The 21,502-nt window shown below is 43.6% G+C and overlaps 2 protein-coding genes across 3 annotated transcripts in view; both read left to right on the plus strand.

Moving 5' to 3' along the window:
• The first annotated feature begins 5,174 nt into the window (after positions 1 to 5,174).
• On the plus strand, positions 5,175 to 5,747 carry LOC139460443 (sodium-coupled monocarboxylate transporter 1-like). The gene is made up of 2 exons (XM_071241929.1): positions 5,175 to 5,516; positions 5,727 to 5,747. Exons 1-2 carry the CDS (start codon positions 5,175 to 5,177, stop codon positions 5,745 to 5,747), a joined length of 363 nt encoding a protein of 120 aa, XP_071098030.1.
• A 4,969-nt stretch (positions 5,748 to 10,716) lies between these two features.
• The window catches only part of LOC139460837 (sodium-coupled monocarboxylate transporter 1-like), a 41,745-nt gene continuing 30,959 nt past the window's right edge, over positions 10,717 to 21,502 (plus strand). Inside the window, exon 1 of one of the 2 annotated variants that reach the window (XM_071242312.1) lies at positions 10,717 to 11,064. In XM_071242312.1, the coding sequence (XP_071098413.1) occupies positions 10,717 to 11,064 (348 nt within the window). Of the gene's footprint in view, positions 11,065 to 13,365; positions 13,837 to 21,502 lie in introns of those variants that run through there. The other variant, XM_071242313.1, reaches the window with a different exon arrangement.

Below are 21,502 nucleotides of genomic sequence, written 5' to 3' on the forward strand. Positions count from 1 at the left end.
TGAGTGAGTGAGTTGGGTTTAACGCCTCCAATGTATAGTGAGTGAGTGAGTATGTGAGTTGGGTTTTACGCCGCCAATGTATAGTGAGTGAGTGAGTATGTGAGTTGGGTTTAACGCTGCAAATGTATAGTGAGTGAGTGAGTGAGTTAGGTTTAACGCCACCAATGTTTATTGAGTTGGGTTTAACGCCACCAATGTATGGTGAGTGAGTGAGTGAGTTGGGTTTAACGCCACCAATGTATAATGAGTGAGTGAGTGAGTTGGGTTTAACGCCGCCAATGTATAGTGAATGAGTGAGTGAGTGAGTGAGTTGGGTTTAACGCCGCAAATGTATAGTGAGGGAGTTAGTTGGGTTTAACGCCAGCAATGTGGGGTGAGTGAGTGAGTTGGATTTAATAACGCTGACAATGTAAAGTGAGTGAGTGAGTTGGGTTTAACACCGCCAATGTATAGTGAGTGAGTGAGTTGGGTTTAACGCCACCAATGTATAGTGAGTGAGTGAGTGAGTTGGGTTTAACGCCGCCAATGTATAGTGAATGAGTGAGTGAGTGAGTGAGTTGGGTTTAACGCCGCAAATGTATAGTGAGGGAGTTAGTTGGGTTTAACGCCAGCAATGTGGGGTGAGTGAGTGAGTTGGATTTAATAACGCTGACAATGTAAAGTGAGTGAGTGAGTTGGGTTTAACACCGCCAATGTATAGTGAGTGAGTGAGTTGGGTTTAACGCCGCCAATGAATAGTGAGTGAGTGAGTTGGGTTTAACGCCGTTCGTCTGAAGTGACTTTAATCTGAACCAAAATGTGTTCAGGTGCTGACAATACACCCTCTTCTTCTCCTCGTGAGTCCCGATGTTCGCTTTAGGCGCATCTCTGCTGTCTGTATGCTTATTTCATTACGACATAACACAACATTTTAAAATCTATTTTTTTGTTAATCCTAGTACATAGTCTGGCATAGCTTCCTGTGCTCATCAGAACATACTACCTGTGCGTTTCTGTTTTTGAAGAGTGTATATCTATTTTCGGGAGGACAGTAAGTGATGGTCGGGTCAGCCCACTTCAGGGAGCACAATGCGTCGTAAACTACTTATTAAGTTTGCATTGGGGTCGATCGTGACAAACATGTTGACATACGGTGTTGGGTAAACCCACAAGAAACCCTCTGGGTTTTTACAGAACACAGCGTGATCATGGAATGTGACAAAGTCATGCATTGTGTATTCCTCCAATTTAATTAGGTGTCGAAGGTCATTGTGTTTGTTTGTTGTTTAACGCCGCAATATTCCAGCTATATGACGGCGGTCTGTAAATAATCGAGTCTGGACCAGACAATCCAATGATTGACATCATGAGCATCGCTCCATGCAACTGACCACCCGATCCCATTAGTCGTCGTAAGGGAGACAGCTTATGTCAACGCACAATTTTGCAAGGAAAAGTGAATCTTAAAGGTGGCTAGGAGCCACATTGTGTGACATTGCGATGCTACATGGATAGTAGGACGTTATGGGAGTGAGTGAGTATTGTTTAACGCCGCTTTTAGCAATAGTCCAGAAAAATCACGGCGGGGGACACCAGAAATGGGCTTCACACATTGCGCCCATATGGGGAATTGAACCCGGTTCCTCGGCGTGACGAGCGGACACTTTAACCACTAGGCTACTGCAAAGACGCAGGACGTCATGGGAAGACGGTTTACCATTATTTAAGCCATGCTACTATACCTCTGTACTCGCAGCGTGAAACGGTCACTAACAGCCCTGATGAGATGATACTTACTGTTACTTCAGCCGTGTTAGAATATCATTGCACTCGCTGCGTGGATCAGTCACTAGAATATGTCCTGGAAAGACGTTTACTATTAATCTGGCTATATATGTATATCATTGTACTCGCTGCGCGGATCAGTCACTAGAATATGTCCTGGAAAGACGTTTACTATTAATCTGGCTATATATGCATATCATTGTACTCGCTGCGTGGATCAGTCACTAGAATATGTCCTGGAAAGATGTTTACTATTAATCTGGCTATAAATGTATATCATTGTACTCGCTGCGTGAATCAGTCACTAGAATATGTCCTGGAAAGACGTTTACTGTTAATCTGGCTTATATGTATATCATTGTACTCGCTGCGTGGATCAGTCACTAGAATATGTCCTGGAAAGACGTTTACTATTAATCTGGCTATATATGTATATCATTGTCCTCGCTATGTGGATCAGTCACTAGAATATGTCCCGGAAAGACGTTTACTATTAATCTGGCTATATATGTATATCATTGTACTCGCTATGTGGATCAGTCACTAGAATATGTCCTGGAAAGACGTTTACTATTTATCTGGCTATATATGTATATCATTGTACTCGCTGCGTGGATGAATCTCTAGAATATGTCCTGGAAAGACGTTTACTGTTAATCTGGCTATAAATGTATATCATTGTACTCGCGGCGTGGATCAGTCACTAGAATATGTCCTGGAAAGACGTTTACTATAAATCTGGCTATATATGTATATCATTGTACTCGCAGCGTGGATCAGTCTCTAGAATATGTCCTGGAAAGATGTTTACTATTAATCTGGCTATATATGTATATCATTGTACTCGCTGCGTGGATCAGTCACTAGAATATGTCCTGGAAAGACTTTTTCCATTAATCTGGCTATATATGTTTAATATTGTACTTGCAGCGATACAGTCACTACAAGCTGCCATGAGAACATATAAAGTATAAATCAGGCCGTTCTTGTGTTCCATTTTTCTCGCAGCGTGAATCAGTCACCAGAAGCCCTCATGGGAAGACGATTACAATTTATCTGGCCGTGCTTGTATACCATTTTACTCGCAGCATGAATCAGTCACCAGAAGCCGTCATGGGAAGACGACTACTGTTTACTTGCTGTGCGATCACACCATTCTAACGCAGCATCGTTCAGTCTCGAGAAGCCGTCATGGGAAGATGCCCACTTGTTACACGCAGCGCTGGTGTACCATCGAACTCGCAGGCCTTCATGATGTGAAGACGTTTACAATTAATCTGGCCATGCTTGTATACCATTTTACTCGCAACGTGAATCACTCATCAGAAGCCCTCACAGGAAGAAGCTTACAATTTATCTGGCCGTGCTTGTATACCATTTTACTCGCAAGGTGAATCACTCATCAGAAGCCCTCACAGGAAGATGCTTACAATTTATCTGGCCGTGCTTGTATACCATTTTACTCGCAAGGTGAATCATTCATCAGAAGCCCTCATGGGAAGACGCTTACAATTTATCTGGCCATGCATTATAACATTGTCCTCGCATAAGAAGTCGCCACCGCTATTCCAAGGCTACAGAAACCCATCACCCCGACTACATTGGGTGAAGTACAAAGGGTGAGTGAGTGAGTGAGTAAATATGGTTTCACGCCGCTTTTAGCAATATTCCAACAATATCACCACGACGGGAGACACCAGAAATGGGCTTCGCACATTGAACCCATATAAGGAATCAAACCTCGGCCTTCGGCATGACGAACGAGCACTTTAACCACTAGGCTACCCCACCACGGGTAAACCGCAGTGGGTGAAGGACAATGGTTATCATCGTGCCCCGACGATGCACGGCGTCTCCCATGCTTTCAGTCACCGGTCTGGTCAAGAATCCATAATGTACCAGCCGCCGTGATATTGCTGGAATATTGCTCACTGCGGCTTCAGACAACAACCAATCACCAGTTGGCCTAGGACCTATATATGCTACCATGTCATTGTTGTTTTCAGATAATGATAAATGGAATATGAACCTTGTCGTATATATACTGACCCGCTTTGAAAAGGCGCCAACATGAATCCATGGAATTAACATGATAGTTGGAAAAGAACGACGAAAACAGCCCATGGTTAGGACTTGAGGAAGCTCCAAAACAGCTGTTGACCCGTGATGATCCGGGTTAGAATAAGTCTTCAGCAACCCATGCTTGCCGTAAAAGGCGACTATGCTTGTCGTAAGAGGGGACTAACGGGATCGGGTGGTCAAGCTCGCTGACTTGGTTGATGCATGTCATCGATCCCAATTGTGTAGGTCGATGCTCATGATATTAATCACTGGATTGTCTGGTCCAGACTGGATTATTTACGGACCCCCGTCATATAGGTGGAATATTGCAGAGTGCGGCGTTAAACAACAAACAACCAAACCATCAAAAACTGTTGTCAGTCGTCAAAAAACCGCAAAAGGGAACAGTGCTCAAAAACACATTTTTTACACGTTCAAAGCCCGAAAAAACTCAAAGTGTCATTACCTATTCGTGCAGAAATGGAGTATAATGGGAAGACATTCAAACGCTACCGCATAATCCCTGTAGCCGCTGAATAGCACTGGGGACGCAATGCCGAGAGAATGAGTAGGTTTTGATTTTACGCCGCTTTTAGCAATATTCCATCAATATCACCACGGCGGGGGACCCCAAAAATGGGCTTCACACATTGTACCCATGTCGGGAATCGAACCCGGGTCTTCGGCGTAACGAGCGAACGCTTTAACCACTGGGCTACTTGACCGCCCTTCAATGCCGAGATTGACACTTAAGGAACGGGAACGTGCCGTCATCCTTTCGTTAACTCGATTTTGACTCTAAGGCACCGAAATGCACGTCTACAATGGCCGTCGGGGCACGTGAGTGGCATAGGGTTCCACAAGCTGTTATCTGGAGACTGATAGTGTACATGAGAAGGCGTTGTGTGGGATGCAATCCAGCCAGGGGCTGTCATACCCGGAACTGACTCTGTCTGTGGACCCCTTATGTGTTCCAGGTCCTCTACATAAGGAACCGAGTGTGATTTTAGTAAACAGCCAACACCGCTTGGTTAAGCGTCAATATCACTTTTTACCTCTGGTGCGTTTTCAATGCGTTTCAGTATAATACTTAAACAATGCCGTGTCAACTTTTTTAAATCAAAAAATAAATATTTCAAACCCTTTCTGCTTGTCAGCCCGTCAGTGGTTTATAGGGTACTGTTTGCTAACAGTGGTCACAGCAGTATATCATATGTATGAATCTGTATATCGTATGAAGAGCCTCCTTTTTGCAGCCTTACCACCTACTAGTGTCAGCACAAGTACCAGTCAGTCAACACTACCACATCCCGCACAGCCACCCATTCTTGTCACCCCAAACGTTCAACATGGCGGACCAGGTTCGACGATTCGAAGCCTGGGACTATGCAGTGTTTGGCGCCATGCTGTTTATAAGTGCGGCAATTGGTGTGTATTATGCTGTGGTGGGAAGAAAACAGAAAAGTACGAAGGAATTTCTACTGGCGAGTAGTGGCATGGGAGTACTCCCTGTGGCTATATCTATCCTTCTCTCCTTCATGTCCGCCATCTTGGTTCTCGGAAGCCCAGCGGAGATGTACACAGAAGGAACCCAGTTTTACATGAGAGTGATAGGGAGTCTCGGATGCGCAATCGCGTCCGTTATTTTTGTGCCTCTCTTCTACTCCCTACATACAGCAAGTGCTTTTCAGGTAGGTAAGTCTGATAGAATTAATTAGTTGTAGGATCCTATTTTTAGGTTGAGTAAACACACATATAGGAAACGTGGCGGCCATCTTGAAATTGGCGGCCATCTTGAATGTTTGCAGATTTGTCAATAATCGAAAACGTTCAGGAGTTGTGAATATCTTTTTAGAAACATAACATGGATGTTTCGCAAGACAACACTTGCTTTTTTTCAGCAAAACATGACCCTCATTTGACATATGAAAGATATATTTATAATTGGTGGCCATATTGGATTATGCAAATTAGACATATGTCCCTAACTGGCATTGCTTGGGACTTTTAGTATGTTGTTTTCGGGACCTTGTAGAAATGCATTGTGGTAAAATAAATTCTGTTGCAATTTGTTCCAAGTGAAACCTTATTTTGCCTGGACTATTAATGCATTTTAAGTTAAAAAGTTAAACATGTACATATTCATAATAATCCATCAATGTTCCATCAAAGAATCCCTCGAATTATGTGTTGGCTTTGTTTAATGTTCAGTCCAGGTGAAGAGGTTCCGACACCTGGTCAGTATAGTCGGTCGGAAAGGATGAGTGTGGGCCAGTCCTTCAACCTTGTTGAGTCTGTCGTCACGGGTTGAAAGGCAGGCAGTCCATCCGACGACAGCACATCTCCCATATTTGGTTTCATTATGAACACTCTTGCGACGAAATCTCTACCCGCCAAAGTACAGCTGATGTCCGCCTCTGACACTCTCTATTAAAGTCACTCTCACTTGCGCATTTGTCATTTTGGTGGCATTATTGTGGAAGAGAAAACTTATATAGCATTCATTTTTACTCAGTGTCATGTCGTTGTTATTTCGATTTTCACAAGCTACAATTCGTTTATGTCATAAAGTGTATTTCTACTAAATAAATGTATTTTGGTACGCTCGTTTATATCATGAAACGGTACGGATTCACGGTTGACCGCACTCACGGAAAATCCGTCGATTTGGCATCCCGGTACCAACAGCAGATTCTGAATCTCTCGATTTATGAGTTTGGCACTCCCGGGACTATCTAATATTCAGATTTGGCGTTCCCGGCCCATAACCGTTTAAATGTTGTTAGGAACTGAAATACTGTATGCACACATGTACATCAGCTGGTGATATTTGCAAACGGCAAGCGCTGGTGTATCTTTTGCCAAATATGCAAATAATGGAAATAATTCGTGAAACAGTTTACGTGTTATTTTAGTTACATTTAACTAAAAGATGTAGTCATACGTTTTGTATACCTAAACACGACCCCTTCTGCATCCGCGTATAGGGGCAGTTGGGTAGCCTAGTGGTTGAAGCGTCGGCTCGTCACGCCGAAGACCCGGGTTCGATTCCCCAGTCCCTTCAACCTATGCTTGCCGGCTCTGCTGGTAATCACCACTGACAAAATTAACGAATTTCACTTACTTACTCAGTGATTTTCACTGCCACTCAGATACTAACTTGTTAGATTTTACTTACCAGTTAGTAAATATTTGCTTGACCATTATACGTGGCCTGTCGTAGACTAGTACAATTTACTAATAATTTAGTAGAGAATACTATCCATTTCTAAACTTGAAGAAATTTTACTACACTTCCTGGCCATTTTGCGATACCTGTTGACAGCTGCTGAAAACAATTTGCAAAAACAAGGAAATAACATTTCCAAAACAGGTGAATGATAACATATAATGATTTTCAGAGGCATTTCAAGTTTATTTACACGGAAAAAGTAATTGACAGGTAAATAAATCAAACTAATATTCTTTTACATTGGCAAACTTAACGAACCTCCTTTCTTCCTGGAGTACTTGCTTTTTTCTAACAACGTGACAAGGCCAAGCAATACCACACACTCCGACTGATAATCATCTTCTCGTCTCAAAACGGCGACCCTGACTAGGACCAAGGCGTGAGGAGTAATACTCTCCATCCCTTAAAAATAATGGGGCCGAGACCCCGAGTTTATTCCTCTACTTAAAACACATCCGTATTTTTACTTTTTGACGAAACATTGAAACATCTTGTTGAAAACATTTGAGATACACACCGGAACTTTGATGCCTGTATTCTGTGTGTGTGTCGCCCTTGCGTGACGTACGAGGAAAATGTTTTTCGCCGTTGTTGCACGTGCTCAAAGCTGCTTCGCTAGCGGATATTAACAATGTATGGTGTGCGGTTCTTAATAATTTCGCGAGGTCCTCGGTAGCATTTTATCAATCACTTGCACGTAGTAAATACAGAGATCTGAACAAGGAAAAATATGTTTACCTGATGGACTTGCAAAACTTTCGGACGTTTATATTTGTTTAACAAATGACTAGTTATACAGCAGTACCGAGCCAAATCAGAGCGAGAATCGCTACGTGCTGTGAAACAATCAGCATTAATCTACGCGGATTCATACAGTTTGCACATCGGTTTTTCGATTCATACCTCAATGAACCGAAAAAAATACACAGTCAATGCTTATAATTAAATTCGACAACGTAAAACATGTTTTATCTACAATATTTCAACCCAAAACAGTTGCATATATCAAAACAGACAAAAATGACGGCATTGATGAACATTCCAGGTGTAGGAATACATACAGTGGCGTGACATGAATCAGGTGATCGTTTAATTTATGCACATAACTTGACACGCCTACACAGTCAGTAGCCAATCAACGGAGAGTGGGATTAAAACAATGTTCATTTGACCTGTCAATTAAGGCAAGAGGCGAAAAGACTTGCAACAGTCAGACTGTAACGAACCGGAAGAAATATGTCCGAGAGAAGGCGGCTGTTTCAAATAACATGGTCATTTACTGCGTGATTCAAACATTACTTCTCTGATTACGGTAAAACAGTTGGAGAAATGCTACTTAGAAATGAAACGCGAAGACATGAAAGTTGAACCGAGGCGAGCGGGAAAAAAACTGGCGAGCGAGCCTGCACGTTTGCTGTTTCATTCATTCTCGGCCTTCGGTTTCAAAGGGTAGTTTGGACAATGTATATGCATGAAAGTCGCTAAATGTCCTGTGCATGACGATACACGTGAGCAGAAAGGAAATTCCCTCGACTGTAATATTGTGATTCCCCGACATTCCGCAGTAATAAAAGTAGTGCGCAGCGGTGGGCGTGGCTTAATTTTTTACATTCATTGGGAAATGAATGCAATAACACGTGACCAATTCAGCTAATCAGAATGCAGGAATTTCCATGAACACAACGAAAATTTAATTATTCAGCATTAATCTAACCTTAACAGGGCCGAGAGAAATACATACTGAAGAGAGTTCAGAGTCTATATAACCAAGTGACACTTTGTCACTGAAAAATATAGATCATAATGAATTCTAAGCGTTAGAATTAAAGCATACAAAGTACTCACAACACAGTACGTGCTACATAATGGTCAGAAACTGTATTTTCTTAGATGTGTCAGAAGAGCGCGTTTTTCGCTGGACCACATGGCGGAACAAAGGCCGATAATACACGAGGCTTAGCTGCCTGCCGCTGAAACAAAAGACTTTAATAAAAGGGAGGTAACCCTGCATCCCTTCAGACAAACAGCACAGGCATCGATCCACGCAACTGGGATACGATGGCATCCATCAACCAAGTCAGCGATCCTGACCACCCGTTCCCGTTAGTCGCTGTTTTCGACAAGGATAGTCGCCTCTAACGGCAAGCACGGGTTGCCGAAAACAATTCCAGCTTGGCTCTTCACGGGTGCGTTGCCTGAAGAACACTTCGAAGTTGATGGTTGATGACATGCCCATGTACCTCGGTGACGTCGTTACCCATGATGTCAATCAATGGCTTGTCTGGTACACTTGATTATTTACAGGCCGTCGTCTTATACCGGAAATCTTGCAAAATGCGGCGTTAAATAACAAACAAACAAAACTACAATAACAAGAACTCAATAATGAGTAATTCATACAAACAGTAATTTCTGGTTACTCAATACAGTAAACGAGAGGAACGCCAGAGACATAAATGCAACAGTTTACTGAGAATGAGTGTTGAATGTTATTATGACCCAAGATGGCATTTCACCAGAATCAGGTTGGATTTACAACATTAGGTCCCGTTAATTTCTTTTTCGCAACACTATCTGCCTCACACATAATATTCACGAGACTTGCTTAAACTAAGTGATACAATGATAAAGACTGGAGATGAGCCTGCCCATCCGATCCCTTTAGTCGCCTTTAATGGCAATCATAGGTTGCTGGAGACCTATTCTACCCCGGATCTTCACGGGTCTGGAATGTTGCTACACACGGCGTTGCAACACATATTACTCGTTGTCAGTGCTGAGCACATTTAATACCTACACACACCATTGGAATACATGCCAATGGCGGCGAACGGATGGCCCAGTCGTCTAATGCGCAGCGATTCGCTGTGCAGAGTTGCACCCCTTGGGCACGTCGGAAACCTATGATGGGTTCGAATTCCGGTTCGCCCCGATTATGTTTCTAGGCTTGTCAGCACCACACACGTGCTCGTGGGTTTCATCGGAGTGGTTAACGTCTGAGACCAATATCACTTCCGGCTTTCATCCCACGTGAAGCTGACACGCCGTGATAGAACTGGAATACTGTTGGAAGCGGCGTTAAATCCAAATCACTCACTCACTCACATGCAATGGCCCTTTGTTGTAGAAATTGGATCACAAAGGGCATAAAACACGGACCGGTCGACTGGGCTAATGTGTCTGTGTATTGTATCTATGTTAAACTGCGGCTTGGCATCTCAGTGGGCTAGCACTTAGGCATTGGTAAGCACACACACACCACACACACACACACACACACAGCATACGCCACACACACACACACATACACGGCACACACCGTGTCACCACACACACACCACACACATAGAGCACACACACACACCACACACACACACCACACACACACCAAACACACATACACAAATGATTTTGAATGAGACATCAAGTCCCATTTCAACACACCTTGTGACATTCTCGCTCATCTTGATGTATCTGTCACGTTATAACGTCAGCTGATAATATTAGCTCATGTGACGCGATGAACACATTGAAAGTCATATCACCGTATCACGTGCACCGTAACTGATTAAATACCAGCTTGATATGTCCCAGGATTTAATAACTATGATATCTGTATCTAGGTTACTTATATTTACACATACATAAGTTTGTACATAATGGTTCTCGAGAAAGAAACCAACGTTTTAGGAGTATGGGACTACATCGTTTTTGCCGCGATGTTGCTTATTTCGGCGGCCATTGGGATATATTACGCTTTGTCCGGTGGAAAACAAAAGACTACAGCCGAATTCTTATTGGCGAATAGAGACATGGCCGTACTTCCGGTTGCTATTTCAATACTATTGTCGTTTATATCCGCCATCATGGTGCTGGGTTATCCTGCAGAGATGTATAACGATGGGACACAATTTTACATCCGGGTTATGGCAAGTATTGGGATAGTCTTTGGAGCTGTTGTGTTCGTGCCGCTGTTCTATCCGTTAAAAGTCACGAGCAGTTTTGAGGTGAGTTGTTTCCCTTTAACAAAGGTCAGATACGAGGTGTATGCTAATGTGTAATGTGTGTATGAAATAGACATACATGTACATTCGATACCCTCATATCATTTCTGATTTTGTAACAAGTCCTGTATTGTATCGGTATTGAATCTATTTTTGAGGATTTTAATATTGTTTAATATAAGCATTTTCTGGGGATTTAAATCGCTCTCTTTACGTTGTATGACCGCCTTCGTGGTCTAATGGATCTGGCGTCTGCCCGGAAAGCGCAAGGTCTTTGGTTCTATCCCCGGCCGCCATAACGCTCATAACAAAAAACGTTAAAAGACGGTACTTATTGTTACCCTGCCTGAAGCTCGGAATTTAGGGGCTAAAACAAGGACTGGTTGAAGTCAGTATTCTGTGTCTGAGTGGGGAATTCATGTTAAATAGCGGCATGGTATCTCAGTGGGCTAGCACTAAAACTCGTCGCTGTACAAGTGCACTAATCTTGAACGTGACGTTAAACCCCATTTCAACTCAACACAACTGTACTGTGTAATGTAATGTGGTTTTCCTACTTGTAACAGGAAGCTGCTGTTCTATAACATGTCGTTACCTTTCTGACAGGTTGTACGGACGTAATGATGTCCATGTGACGTCACTTTCTCATCTGACACTGTTTGATTTACCATATGAGTGTCGAGTGGTGAACCACACGCTTTTACAAACAGATAAATAATAATAATAATAATACTATTTATTATTATTATTATTATTATTATTATCCACGCACTAAATCATGCTCAAAAAAGAGTAATGGATCAGTGAACCATCTCATCCTTGTCATATACACAACTAAGCCGAATAGATGTGTGCAATAATAAATTCGTTATCTGTTTCAATAGCTTTGCGTTCTGGAGACAAAAAGCTGAAGGTCAATCAGTGTGCAGGTAGAACTATAAAGGTAACTTCAAATATCAACTCTCTGCAACTGTAAATATGAAACGTCAGCGACAGAGAATAAACGGTCTCTATTATCCGCCGAAAAGATTCCATTGGTCGAAAAAGGCAAAATGCGGTCGGGTAGCCTTGTGGTTAAAGCGTTCGCTCGTCACGCCGTAGACCCGGGTTCGATTCCCGACATGGGTACAATGTGTGAAGCCCATTTCTGGTGTCCACCGCCGTGATGTTGCTGGAACATTGCTAAAAGCGGCGTTAAACCATACTCACTCACTCACTCACTCTGAAAGTTACAGCACAAGGAACAGCACTGGATGTATACGTCTGTGTCTAGTCATGGAGCCAGAAGTCTCACTAGTCTAACTAACAGCTGTTAAAACTTATCAGGAAATCTATTGTATCGAAATCAACTTGTTATCCTTGCAGAATCTGTATCGATTGAAAAATGTGTTCGAGTTGGTCTTGTATGAAATATATAATGTTCCGGAACATGTGTTTCATGACCGGGGCGTGGGCTAGCTTAGTGGTTAATGGTTCCGTCGTCATGTCGAAGGCCTGCGTTTGATTGACCTCATTGGTACAGTGTGCGAATCCCAGTACTGGCGTCCCAAGTCGTCATATTACTACAATATTGCTATAAAACGGTACAAAACAATACTCACTCACTAACGCATTTCATCACCGAGTCGCTAAAAGTAGGTGTCCGGGCTAGCAAGGTGTCACGTGTACAGCTTGTCGGTTAAACTCGGACAAAGTGTCTGCCCGGAGAACAGAATGGTGGTGGTTGGAACGCCGGCCGCTTCATACCACAAGCCGTTATAAGATGGTACTTGTTGTTGCCCTGCCAGGTTTGTTTGTTCGTTTGTTGTTTAACGCCGCACTCAGCATTATTCCAGCTATATGACAGCAGTCGGTAAATAATCGAGTCTGCATCAGATAATCAAGTGATTGATATTATGAGCATCAATAAACGCAATTGGGATACGATGACATGTATCAAACCAAGTCAGCGAGCCTTACCACCCGATCCCGTTAGTCGCCTCATCGACAAGCATAGTCGCTTTTTGAGGCAAGCATTGGTTGTTGAAGACCTGTTCTACTCCGGATCTTCACGCCCTGCCAGGTAGTGACATTTGGTGTAATATGGACAGTTAAGACATACAGGGTCCACACCGTCCACGTTTTCTGTGTATAGATATATAACAGCTGCATCATCGTATCACGTTGGTGTCAGCGTGTCATTGTCTTAATCCAGCGTGCCATCCGAAGCACTGTGTTATCAGCTAGATAACATACATACCGTGTTGTACACACACCTAGATAGATACTCAGTCAATGCAATATGAACTGATTGAGACACCATAAGTTCCCTTGGGACAAACAATTATCTAAGACACGCTCCATGATCAACGTGCCATAGGATGCCTCGACTAAGCTACCATTGATTTGATGTTTGAACAGCCAGATCTGTAGAAGACTAAAGATTTATTATTGAACAAGATGGCCAAATATTATCTCGAAGCACTGGACTACGTTCTTTTTGTTGGAATGCTGGCTGTTTCCGGAGCCATTGGGATTTACTACGCATGCGCGGGAGGACGGCAGAAAACAACCAAAGAATTCCTGTTGGCTGACAGAAGTCTTGGAGTAATACCAGTGGCAGTCTCAATTCTACTTTCGTTTATGTCTGCAATTCTAATTCTTGGAACTCCTGCAGAGGTATACTCGGAAGGGGTTGAGTTCTGGCTGCAGGCTTTTGGGGGTTTCGGGGCGATCGTTGGTGCCCAGCTCTTCGTCCCGCTGCTGTTTCCGCTGAGAGTAACGAGTTCGTTTGAGGTAAGACAAATGCAACCTTCGAGGCATGTTTATAAGACGGGTGATATCGGTGATTAGGTTGAAAACAAATTGTGCGTGTCGTCGTGTGTGGGAGGGGGGGGTGGGGAGGGGGGCGGCATCAGAAATAGGCTTCACACATTGTACCCATGTCGGAATCGAACCCGGGTGTTCGGCGTGACGAGCGAACGCTTTAACAACTAGGCTACCCGACCGCCACGGGTGTCATCGTACAACGGCGGTGTTGATCATTACTCGTAATAGAAATCACCAGATTGTCTGGCCGAGTGTCGTATTGCTGGAAGTGGGGCGTAAAAAACATGAGGCAGTGAAAGTCTGTATTAGTTGAATTTGTAGGAACCATGTTACAATTAACATAATGTACGATATATGGGCTACGCTATTTGCCCGAAGCCACACAAGTCTTTCATGATCTTGTAAGAACGTCACTCACATGCTTTAAGATATCATTATTATAATGCGAGATGACGTAAACTGAAACGGCAACTTTGGAGATACATATAATTGTTTCAATTAAATGGTATCGAAAGTACTTTAACAATTGTACGTGAGTTAGTCAATGATAATTAGAGCTGTAATCCAGACAAACATATTTAGAAGAAAACAAGCAAATAATGACATCAGAGTTGATCCCTGAGAAATCATAAAAACGTAAAATGCTTCCGAAATCATAGATAAATAAATTGTCATATGTACGTGAAGAGCATTTGCACGTGGAGCCGGGATCATAACCTCTGACACCCGCAGGATCACTGTGATTCACATTCACTGTGAAAAGCATTCGTTGTTCCTAAAAGTAGCAACTGTCGGATTTGATGAATGGACTTGAGTAATCACGACTTTACATTTGTGTTCTAAGTTCATCAATGCTGTGTCATGTCTATCAAAATACCTTCAGTATCTTGGTAATATACTGAACAACAAAAGTCCCTGTGACATTGGATAAGATTTAATGCAAAGTTATGGTTTTTTTACCAAATCTGAAACAATTTCGGTTTGCAACAGATAAAAAAACTCCTGTTAGTGTTCAAATGGTTTAATTTGCCATACTGACTTCAGAAAATGCGTGATTTCATAAAATAAAACAAAAACATGAACATGCCAAAATGTCAATATACGAATCAATAGCGTGTGTGTCCATCTCTGGTCTTCGTCTCATGGAATGGACCAGGCGTTGCACAAAGTCCTGTGGGATATCTGTCCATATCTGCTGGAGCATGTTTCGAAGTTCCTGGATTGTCTGAGGAACACGCGGTTGACGTCGAAGGCGCCGATCCATCTCATCCCACATGTGCTCGATTGGTGAGAGATCAGGAGAGCGAGCCGGCCAGGGAATGACATTCACGTTGTTTTGTTGAAGAGAATCCTGAACGAGTCGAGCAATATGAGGCCGGGCGTTGTCATGTTGAAAGGTAATGCCTGGGCCATGGCGACGCGAAAACGGTAGAACAACATGGCCGATGATCTCGTCGCGGTAGCACTTTCCATTGAGATTTCCCTCTACCACTATCAAACGGATCCCCTGGATTGCTGTAATAACACTCCATACTATAACACTGCCGCCCCCGAACCGATCGCCTTCCATGACACAATGATTGACGTAACGTTCACCTCGACGTGGGTACACTCGAATCCGTCCATCGCTGTGGCTGAGGTGAAAACGAGACTCGTCAGTGAATAGAACTTGTCCCCAATGCATGGCCGTCCAGCGTAGACGCTGTCGGCACCACTGTAGACGTGCTTGACGGTGGTTTCCTGTCAAAATAGGACGTCTGGCGGGTCTTCTGGCAACGGTCCCTGCACATCTGAGGCGACGACGTACGGTTTGTGAAGATATTCGTCGAAGGCCAGGGATGCTTCTTGCAGTCACTGTTGCTGGCTGGAATCGATTTCGTAGGTGTGTTGTTCGAATCCAGTGTTTTGTCGATTATTGGTTACGCGTGGCCTGTAACTCCGAGGATGGTCTCTGATTGCATTCGGCTGTCGCCAAAGTTGACATAAACAACAAATGGTGTTTCTGTGGACGTTAAATTGTCTTGCAACATCACGTTGACTCGATCCTGCTTCAAAGATACCAATAGCTCACCAAGACGCTCATTTTCGGACAGGCGTGGCATTTCGCAATGTTGAAAAATTGCGTAATTTTGTTGTTTTTCCGAGTGGTTGTTGTCAGCACGATGCTAACTAATGCATATGGAATCCCGTTAACGCACATGTTTTTATACCCATCCTTAGGTTGTGAAATGCATGGGGCTTGCATAAAAGTCAACTTTTGCATGGAATGCATGCTTTTCTGTAGCAGTTGCGTTTGTGTGACTTGATTCCATACATGTACTACAATATATTGAAAACCAAACTTTACTTGTTTGAAAAAAACACTAAAATATTGGTGTCACGGGAACTTTTGTTGTTGAGTATAGTTTCTGGAACAGCCTATCGCACGGTGTTAAACACATATAACACATACAAAGTATAGAAAGCATCTATTCATAATACATACAAGTTCTGGTAAGAAACAAATCGTAAACATACAAATTATGTCTATTATGTTAATGATCTTTCATGTTAACAAAGGTAATAATGAACACTTCTCTGTACAAAAAACACAATGTGTAAACGTTTCTTTCCTTAATAATAAGAAGAGGAGAGATTACGGCCAAGCAGTTTACTGTCAGTGGTGTTGTGTACTAACCAGTGAAGATGCTTGACCTTCATAGTAATCGCCTTTTGTGTTTTGACTTTGAGTGATTCCTTAGTCAGTGAATTGTGCGTTGTCTTGACGTGAATCGCAACCGACGATACGTCACCTGGTAAAGATACTGTATTATTACATAACTATAACTGCGGCCGCTTGACCATGAAACTTGATATAGCATTTATACTAAGTTTTCATATAATAATTAGATCCAGAGCAAGTGCTTTTACAAGTTATGAAATTTATATGAAATTTCATATAATTATAGAACAGCAAGTAATACAAAATGTTAGTAGTTATAGTTCAGTAGTTCAGTTATAGCTTTTTAGATAGATGCTAGCCTAAGGTAACGAGAACCCATCTCCCAGACATACTATTCAAAAAGACAAAAGTCATGTTTACATAGTCTAAAAGATTAATAGATTTTAGATAAATACTAGCCTAAGGTAAAACCATCTCATCTCTCAGACATACTATTCAATAAGACAAAAGTTATGTCTACATAGTTTAATAGATTTAAAGCTTTTAGATAAATACTAGCTTAAGGTAACATGATCTCTTCTCACAAACATACTATTCAATAAGACACAAGTTATGTCTACATAGTTTTATAGATTGCCATGGACTATTTTATTTAAGTGAATCTGCCATCACCTATATTAAAATAACATTCTTCAAATATTTCAATTTAGACTCATTGAGAATTAGCCCAAAACAAGCTCGTCTATAATGATACCATAATCTCGTTCGAAGCATCCAGTAAATGTCAACATGATAAGTGCTAGTCCAACAGGATTTAGTATTAACACCCTCGGAGCGCTATGGGTTTGATGGATGTCTAACGTCACAATGGCCTATTTCTGTATACAGCTAGTTACCTATGTTGACTATAGCAAGAGACCTATGCAATATATAGCAAGAGACCTATAAATATATAGCAAGAGACCTATAAATATAAAGCAAGATAACCATGCAGAACCTGTTATTGACACTTGTAAAAGACTCATACTGCTTGAATACAGAAATGAAAATCACAATGACTGTTCAAAATAAGGGCTCTGAACTGGTAATGTCAAGGATGTCATACATCATATTTGGGACTGAACCTGTCGAATGACTGTGTGTGTTTTTGTGCAGACTTTGATCCCCGACGGGGAGTCACAAGTCTCACTGGCAAGGAAACAGAGGACTTCCAATACACTCACCTATTTGTTCAATCACTGAGACGTGTTACGTTCGCATCCAGTCAAGCTACACTATAACACGGCTCCTGTAACAGCGTGTCCACCTACCTCTGGAATGTGTGACGTCTTCACGACATCTTGAAAGCAGAGAATATACCTGCTAAAAGGTGTACACTCTCTAAGCATGGAGACGGCATATCTTGGAGTGTGGGACTATGTGGTGTTTTCACTGACGTTAGTACTCTCTGCTGCTATAGGTGTTTACTACGCTATCAAATCAAGAAATGAAAGTTCAATTCAAGAATTTCTGATGGCTTCTGGAAATATGGGCGTTATACCTGTGGCTATGTCCATTCTTCTTTCCTTCATGTCCGCCATCTTCATCCTTGGTTTCCCCGCAGAGATTTACACGGAAGGGACCCAGTTTTACCTGCAGGTGCTCGCTAGTATGTCTGGCTGTGTTGTGTCTGCGCTACTGTATGTCCCCATGCTTTACCCACTGAAACTAACAAGCGCATTTGCGGTAAGTGAATATCGAACCACTTGAACAAACGGTTTGGAACTGATTTAGTTGATGGCGTTATTAATCAGCAATGTACTTTGAATTTGTCTATAATTTTGTTGTTTACATCATAGCATTTATTTATGGTCAGCACTTTAGCTTACATTCCTTTCATAAATTTCCTTACATTACTTTCTTAATACTTAAATATTGTGGTTGGTTTATTTGTGCATGTCCGACGCAAATACTGACAGGGAATAGTTCCAAACTGAACCAGGGGGTGTTAGCTGGATCGTCCACCATGTGCCACACTAAACCAGGGGGTGTTAGCTGGAGCGTCCACCATGTGCCACACCCAACCAGGGGGTGTTAGCTGGAGCGTCCACCATGTGCCGCACTAAACCAGGGGGTGTTAGCTGGATCGTCCACCATGTGCCGCACTAAACCAGGGGGTGTTAGCTGGATCGTCCACCATGTGCCGCACTAAACCAGGGGGTGTTAGCTGGATCGTCCACCATGTGCCACACTCAACCAGGGGGTGTAAGCTGGATCGTCCACCATGTGCCGCACTAAACCAGGGGGTGTTAGCTGGATCGTCAACCATGTGCCGCACTAAACCAGGGGGTGTTAGCTGGATCGTCCACCATGTGCCGCACTAAACCAGGGGGTGTTAGCTGGATCGTCCACCATGTGCCGCACTAAACCAGGGGGTGTTAGCTGGATCGTCCACCATGTGCCACACTAAACCAGGGGGTGTTAGCTGGAGCGTCCACCATGTGCCACACTCAACCAGGGGGTGTAAGCTGGATCGTCCACCATGTGCCGCACTAAACCAGGGGGTGTTAGCTGGATCGTCCACCATGTGCCGCACTAAACCAGGGGGTGTTAGCTGGATCGTCCACCATGTGCCGCACTAAACCAGGGGGTGTTAGCTGGATCGTCCACCATGTGCCGCACTAAACCAGGGGGTGTTAGCTGGATCGTCCACCATGTGCCACACTAAACCAGGGGGTGTTAGCTGGAGCGTCCACCATGTGCCCCACTCAACCAGGGGGTGTAAGCTGGATCGTCCACCATGTGCCGCACTAAACCAGGGGGTGTTAGCTGGATCGTCCACCATGTGCCATACTAAACCAGGGGGTGTTAGCTGGATCGTCCACCATGTGCCGCACTAAACCAGGGGGTGTTAGCTGGATCGTCCACCATGTGCCGCACTAAACCAGGGGGTGTTAGCTGGAACGTCCACCATGTGCCACACTCAACCAGAGGGTGTTAGCTGGAGCGTCCACCATGTGCCACACTCAACCAGGGGGTGTTAGCTGGATCGTCCACCATGTGCCCCACTCAACCAGGGGGTGTTAGCTGGATCGTCCACCATGTGCCGCACTAAACCAGGGGGTGTTAGCTGGATCGTCCACCATGTGCCAAACTAAACCAGGGGGTGTTAGCTGGAGCGTCCACCATGTGCCACACCCAACCAGGGGGTGTTAGCTGGATCGTCCACCATTTGCCAAACTAAACCAGGGGGTGTTAGCTGGAACGTCCACCATGTGCCAAACTCAACCAGGGGGTGTTAGCTGGAACGTCCACCATGTGCCAAACTCAACCAGGGGGTGTTAGCTGGATCGTCCACCATGTGCCATACTAAACCAGGGGGTGTTAGCTGGATCGTCCACCATGTGCCGCACTAAACCAGGGGGTGTTAGCTGGAGCGTCCACCATGTGCCACACTCAACCAGGGGGTGTTAGCTGGATCGTCCACCATTTGCCAAACTAAACCAGGGGGTGTTAGCTGGAACGTCCACCATGTGCCAAACTCAACCAGGGGGTGTTAGCTGGATCGTCCACCATGTGCCAAACTCAACCAGGGGGTGTTAGCTGGATCGTCCATCATTTGCCAAACTAAACCAGGGGGTGTTAGCTGGAACGTCCACCATGTGCCAAACTCAACCAGGGGGTGTTAGCTGGATCGTCCATCATTTGCCAAACTCAACCAGGGGGTGTTAGCTGGAACGTCCACCATGTGCCAAACTCAACCAGGGGGTGTTAGCTGGATCGTCCACCATGTGCCAAACTAACTCAGGTTTTCAATCAGGGCAGGCCCACTATACCAGTGAATCTAGAACGTCTACTCTGTATTTTTGGTTACAGGCTGCCTAAGCCACATTTCGAAAATAGATAGCCAAAATTGATGTGGCTCGCGGGGCAATGGTTTCAGGGTGTAAGCCTGTGTCAGTTATCAACCACATGGTAGATTGCACGTGTGTATTGGCAATCGAGCGTCTACCGAATATACTTTCAGTGTATAGTGTATAGCTAAACACGTGATCCCAATAGGGACAACGCTGTAAGTATAGAGGGACTGAACATGTGCTGTGTCACAGCAATAAAAGATGATTGATAATCCAACGAGTTGTACTTGTGGCAACAAGAGTGAACACACAGGGGGATCGAAGGAACTATATATGGTGCTGTCAGGAGGCCACTCACAATGGTGTGGTAAACACTTTATGATCAACACTTTACATTGAAATGGACAGCATGGGTGCTTCAGTCCTTCAAGACGCCGCAATGCACTGCTGAGTTACGTCCTTTAGGGTCACAGAAACCTCTGATTCCTGTTTCGAATTTTCGACCCAGGTTTGTTATCATCACATCTCGCGAATTTCACCAAAGTGGTAGACACCTAAAAGCTGCATCATATCGGACTTTCCTCCCACACTAAGCTGCGTTATAACTGAACAGCTCACTCACTCAGCCACCCAATAACATCTGTGTGAATAAATGGAGTTTTTTACAGTGAAAACTGTGTTGACAAAGCAATACGTCATTCATGATACACTGTATGGCATTGTAATCGTGACATCATGCTGTGGTGTAATTGTTGGCATGTATATCATGCTCGTATACCTGTACGACCCGCACCTTAACTGGGTGGAACATGATGTATGATTTGAGACGAGGATTTATGCGTCATTGACACGCGGTACATGTAGATGATGTCACTTCAGATGCTGCGGGACGTGACGTCATAGCGTAATGGTGTGTACACATTTGCGCTGAGATAATGTAAACAAACCGAACACAACAATAAATCATTACGTAAAGAATACGCTTGTTTTTGTGCAAATAGCTTAACGTAACTTAACGATCTGATATTGTACAAAGATGCTCAAAAAGCTAATTCCATTCCCAGAGTGAAACCGGCTAATCTGATTCATATTTAGAACCATGCATACGGATTCAAACTAGCAACAACGTATCCAC

The sequence above is a fragment of the Haliotis cracherodii genome, unplaced genomic scaffold (genome assembly GCF_022045235.1).
Source record: "Haliotis cracherodii isolate W230 unplaced genomic scaffold, xgHalCrac1.p SCAF_14, whole genome shotgun sequence".
Taxonomy (NCBI): Eukaryota; Metazoa; Mollusca; class Gastropoda; order Lepetellida; family Haliotidae; genus Haliotis; species Haliotis cracherodii.